Source organism: Rattus norvegicus, chromosome 14, assembly GCF_021556685.1.
Source record: "Rattus norvegicus strain SHRSP/BbbUtx chromosome 14, alternate assembly SHRSP_T2T, whole genome shotgun sequence".
NCBI lineage: Eukaryota > Metazoa > Chordata > Mammalia > Rodentia > Muridae > Rattus > Rattus norvegicus.
Window position 1 is genome coordinate 102058213 of NC_141547.1, and position 6000 is coordinate 102064212.

Consider the following 6000-nt stretch of genomic DNA (forward strand, 5'->3'; position numbering starts at 1 on the left):
AGAAAAAAAAAGGATCAGTTCAAACATTACTTACGTACACACGCACACATTTTTCTCCTATAAATATACATACATACATACATACATACATACATACATACATACATAAGAGGTTAACAACAATAAAATAGAACAGTTATAACGAACTACTAAAACAAGCTATTTAAAACTTTATGAAATTTTCCTTTTAATATTTTTGAACCACGGTTGATTACAAATAAATGAACTGAAGAAAATCAAACATTCATTAAGTGGAGAGTATTGTCACATGAGCAAAAATGTGGGCATGTCTGAAATATGGCTGGTATAAGAAAAAAAGTGTTTCATAAAACGAAGCTGACATAGTTTGCTATCTAAACATCAAAGGGAAATTAATCACGGGTGGCAAGGGGCACAGCTCAGTCAGAAATGTGCTTGGCTTTCAATATAAGATCCCGAGTTCAAGCCTCAGCATCCATAAAAACATCCAGGCATGGTAGCATAGCCTACCCCTGTAGGCCCAGTGCTGGAGGGGAGACAGGGGGAACCTTGGAGTTCAGAGTGTGTGTGTGTGTGTGTGTGTGTGTGTGTGTGTGTGTGTGTGTGTGTGTCTATGTCTGTGTCTGAGAGAGAGACAGACAGACAGACAGAGATCTGAGTTACTCAATAATGTATTACTGCTACCTTTAACTTTACTCATTTTGATTTAGACCTCTTGCATCTGAATCTATCACTCATTTGCTTATTCAAAGGACAGGAAGCAGGCCAAAGGATCTGGGTTCAATCTCAGTACCAACCAGAAACAAAACAAAACAGAAGAACTCAAATAAACAACAAATACCAAAAAAAGAAAGAGAAAACTATTTTAAACCAACCAAATCCATACTAAGTACTGAAATATAAGGCAAATGAATATTTTACAACTTGTGTATCACTGTATGTATAAAATTACCTTTTAGTTTTAAATATCTCATAGCCTATGCATTCTTGTAGGACTTACTTAAGAGAACGCACCTTTCTTTTCAAGTACGTTAAATTCAACATGATTTTTTTTTCAGTGGCATCTTAAAGAACTTATGTGGTTGAACTAAAAGGTCAAATAAATCCCAGCCCATTACTTAAGAGGTATTCTGATGGGAAATTGATATGTAATGACATCATTGCTGGTAGCTGGTTACCTTTTTTGAAGGAGAAGTATAAAAAACATTGTAGGGTCATTCAAAGCAAGTTACACATTTCTTTAAACCAGAGTGTATCTATTTATTTATTTATTTTTTTCGGAGCTGGGGACCGAACCCAGGGCCTTTGCGCTCTACCACTGAGCTACATCCCTAACCCCTCAGAGTGTATTTATAAAACTATAAAATACAAAGAACTTAAGAGTTAAGTACTTTTTAAAAAATAACTTAAAGTAGTAAGAATTACCTAAATATTGTCATGTAATATCATTCATTTATATTTATTTTTCTTGTAGAAATCCTTCATTGAGCCAAGCAGTGGTTGGGCACATCTTTAGTCCCAGTCCTGGGTTGGCAGAGGCAGGTGGATCTCTGATTTTTGAGGCCAGCCTGGACTACAGAGAGTTCCAGGAGAGCCAGGGCTACACAGAGAAACCCTGTCTTGAAAAGCGAAAAAAAAAAAAAACAAAAGCAAAAGTATAACAACAATAAAAATGAACTCTCCATTGATAACAAGCCTCATGCAAAAACACATTTCAGAATTTATAGTCCATATTCTCCAGTTGGAAGTAACTTTTCTATCCTGTAGACCAACAATCATGGTACTTTTGTATAACACAATTATTCCAAAAAAGATCAGTTTAGGGAAAATTAACTATTGTGTTCTTTCTTTCCTTTTTTTTTTTTTTTTTTTAAAGACGGTGTCTTATCTCTCTAGGGCTAACCTCTAACTTGTTTTGTAGCCTAGGCTGGTCTTGAACTTGTAAGCCTCCAGCCCCCACTTCCCTAGTGTTGAAATTACAGGCTCCACTATCACAGACTTGGTCCAGTGCTGTGTCAGATCAGGACTTCTTAAGGCTGGGCAGCTACTCTACGAACTGAGCTACATCCTTCTCCTTTTGAGACGGGATCTCATCATCAACACGATCGTGCATAGAACACAGACGGGAGAAAACTGGAATGAAATGCAATTGAGTCCCTTAGGTAGTACTTAAGAGATCACATATATCCCGCGTTCTTAATCGTGATCGTGCCCCATCATTTTCTCCATTTATTCTCTTTACCTCACTAATTATTATAACACCTTTAGCTCTTTCCCATGTGCTTCGCTTCTGAAATATCTGTATTTGTGAGCTGTCTTACTTAAAAAAAAAAAAAAAAAAGGAAGTCATTTGTTTCAGCCAGCCACTCCCAGCCCCCGGCTCCATTATTAAAGGGTAAGCGGTCCCACAGCTATGTTCACTTATGGGGGGGGGAGGGTTACTGCAATTCACACACAAAAAGTTAGTGAGTAGTAAGGTCTACAAAGATAATTTCTTCCTTCCTGTTATGTGACACAGCAGAATCATATTCAAGGAAAAGTGTGACTAAATACAAACTTTCTACATTTAAAAGTGCATCTCACCGAAGACGGTGGCAATCATTAGCAACCTGTAGTACTCGCCTCACAAAGTAAGGGGCTACCTCCCTCCATTTTGTTCTTTTTAGGAAATAATGAGTAGTTTTAAACATGGACACAAAGTGACTTAAATAGAATAGAACTGCGTGGATAATGACTTCCTAAATATGCAGACTTTGATCGGGAACACTTTTCTGCACTTTGCCTGCTATGATTAATCTCATCAAAAGGCCAGAATCAAAGGACAGTATTGTTTAAAAGGCAATGAAAGTCAGCTTAAGGGCTAGCTAGGAGGTCTTAATTTGCTAACTTACCTGAACAATAATTAGAATCATCATATAAAACCCTGTCTACTCAGGACGTTTATAGAATTCTGCTCATGAGAGTATGATCTATGACACTTTGCCTTTATAAGGCACCACCTATTAAATTACACACACCTATTTACATATGACATCCGGAGAAGGAATGAACGAATGGACGTAAATACCTGGCGATCGACAGAAACACTTCTCAAGGTTTCAGTACTACATCGAAAACAAGAGTCTAAATTACATAATGATAAAATAAGCAGTTTGATGCTTTTAAATGACTTCAAATGGAATGGGAACTTTAAATGTATTTCATAAGTTTTCTCTTATATGGTCTTTATAACTGATACGGCTTCTAGGCTCCTTTAAACTATATTTTCACCTAGTAATTTCAAATAACCGAACTACAATTTAAATTATAGTCTAAATTACAATTTAAAATAGTCTCATTTAGTGCAACCCTTGACAAAAGATCAAAAAGCAAGAAGATAATGACACTACAAGTTTCAGATTTGTTTCTATGTTTGTTGGTTTTTTTTTTTCTTTTTTTTTTCTTTTTCTGACAGTACTGAGAACTGAACCCAGGGCTTCACAGAAGCTGGGCAAGTCCAACCCAACTTCTAAATCTTTAAAACTTGCTATTTCTTTTAAAAGTTCCCCCTTTTAACTTTTGGAATCATTTCTATAACAGCACATAATATGTGTCCTTAGGCAAACTGCATTCGTATTAATTTTTAAAATCATAGCTGTCTTACAGTCCTTTAATAAATGATTTTTCTGTTGAAAAATTTCAAGCATTACAGTCGTGCACTCTATTAATAAAATCCTGTTAAGTAGACAAGGGCAGAGCTGTTTTAACAAAGCTTGCCACTCTATACATTTCATACAAAAATCTCTTTCAGATTACCAATGAATTAAACATTTAAAGCCTTTCCGTGCTTCTTAATCTGAACACGAGTTAAATTTACGAATTTACTAGAGTATCTGAAAGTCTGGGTTCATTTAAATGGGTAAAGAGAAAGTTGAAATATTTTAAACTACACTTGTTTTCTCATGAAAACCACAGACAAACTGAAATCAAGTGTCATGTGAAACACCCCAGTTTCCTTTACGGCCTACAGCAGGAGTTATGGCATTGCTCTGCTCAACTCTTAAAGCGGTCACTAAGCTTTCTACTTCCTCTTCTCCGCCAGACGTCGGCTGCCTTCTACTGTGGGTCATTGGGAAGATAAGGGTCAGAGTCCTGCTACAGACTGAAGGTGTCATTTTAGCTCCCACGATGGAAAGCACCCCACCACCACCTCAGCTGCTTGAAGCACCTGCTTTACAAATTGCAGGGCTGTCATACTAGACGCCCCTGTCCTGTAAACTGTTTCTTATAAATGTGTCCTCCTCAAAGCAGGCGATCCAATACTTACTAGTGGCATATAAACACTGACATCAAATGATGACATTTTCATCCCTACCAGTACCTAGTGAAAAAAATCCTCTCGCCCTCTTGCTGAATGTGGGCGCAGGTTTGGGGTTAGGGGTTGAGTGGATCGAGGTCTCTACACTATAAACTAGACAAGCATCTCCTTTAGTTCCTGGGAGCGGAGGTAATGCTTTCGCTTGGAACGAATTAAAACGCCACTGAGGACTTTTACAGCCACACCACATTCTGTACCAAGAGCCATCAGTAACTAGCAAGATTGGACTTAAAAAAGAAAGCTCGTCTGAGGTCCGGAGGTTCCTCTTTTTAGTTTAAAAATGTAAAACCGGGTCTCCATACCCACTCAGTCTTTAAACTCGAGAATTCTCTGCTCGCCTTTACTGAGATTACGCCCTGTGATCCTAAAAGCACGCGGCTGGGAATTTCGAAGGTTCTGGCTATTACCAGGAGATCAGATTACACTGCGCCGCTTTGATTTCACACGCAAACCCTGGAGCAGGTAACTTTTTAAACGGCTGACAATTTGCCAGATGAAAAGACTCGAAAGGCAGACCGTCCCAACCCCAAACCGAGCCCCCGACAGCTCCTTCCCTTGACCCGCAGGTGTTCGCCCCGGTACTCACTCGAGGCCATGGCTCCGCTTCGCGCGCCGCTCGCCGCAGCTTCCAGCGTCGGGCCAGAGGCTGCAAGCCAGCCAGCCAGTCAGTGAGTGAGTGAGTCAGCCAGCCAGCTAGCCCGTCAGTCAGCCAACTAGCCAGCCAGCCAGGGAGGAGGCCGAGCAGCCTCTGCAGCCGCGACCCCAGTCCTCCGACCACCCCCGGGCCTCCTCTTCTTTCCCGGCCCCTCTGGGTTTGCGGCTCACACCTTCCCACCCCCGAATCTTCGCGCTCCGGTCACTAGTGTCCTGGAGTCGCCCTGCCAGGATGCCGCGGCAGGGGCAGGGGGCGGAGCGGACCGCCCGGCGGAACGGGGGGGGATTTCCCGCTGCCTACGTCACCCGCGCCACCGCCTACCCGGGACGAGGGCGGAGCCTCGCGGCGGGCGCGCTTCCCGGCTCCGGCTAGTGCGCTCCGCTCCCGGCAGAGCCACGGCGGCCTGCGCGCTCGCGCGGGGAGCTCCCGGGGGCGCGCGGCGACGGCTCCGCGCGTGAGAAGCCGCTGGCCTCTGAGAAATCCCCCTCCTCCGGAGTCCTTAAAACCGAGGGGCGTGTCCGTGACGTTACTCTGGCCGAGTGGCCGGAGGCGGGCCGGGCGGTGCAGCCGGCTCGCTCCTTGGCCGCCAGAGGCCCGCCCGGGGTTTTCGACCGGTGGTTCCCCCTATTCCCTATTTCGCACATGCAAATCTCCGCCCCCGCGCCGGAGGGCGTGGCTTTGGAGGGGAAGTGCGGAAGCGCGGGCGCCCGCGTTCGGCTGTAAGGCACAGATTTGCATACGGGGACCCCCGCAGCCTTATTTTCCCTCTATATCTACATTACGTCTTTACCTAGCAGAGGTTTTCAGCTGCGCTGCGAGGCCGGTGCCCCATCCTGTATAAATGAACACGACGTCCAGAGATTGACCGAGATACCCACAGCCTGTGGCCTGGACCGAACTTTTAGTGCTTTGACAGGTCTGGCGGAATCTTATTCGCCTTCCCTTGCTAATAGGCACCTGTTCTCTTGGTCTATTAGCATTTCATTGCATACACGAGTATTGGAGTTGA

At 43.2% G+C, this 6000-nt stretch overlaps 1 protein-coding gene across 3 annotated transcripts in view; it reads right to left on the reverse strand.

Moving 5' to 3' along the window:
• The window catches only part of Rel (REL proto-oncogene, NF-kB subunit), a 30626-nt gene extending 25371 nt beyond the window's left edge, over positions 1 to 5255 (reverse strand). For 2 of the 3 annotated variants that reach the window (XM_087583591.1, XM_087583590.1), the window contains exon 1: positions 4923 to 5255. Coding sequence is in view for 2 of the 3 variants with exons in the window: in XM_087583590.1 (XP_087439716.1) it covers positions 4923 to 4932 (10 nt within the window). In the remaining variant the exon portion in view is untranslated. 3 annotated transcript variants of the gene reach the window in all.
• Positions 5256 to 6000: the final 745 nt, after the last annotated feature.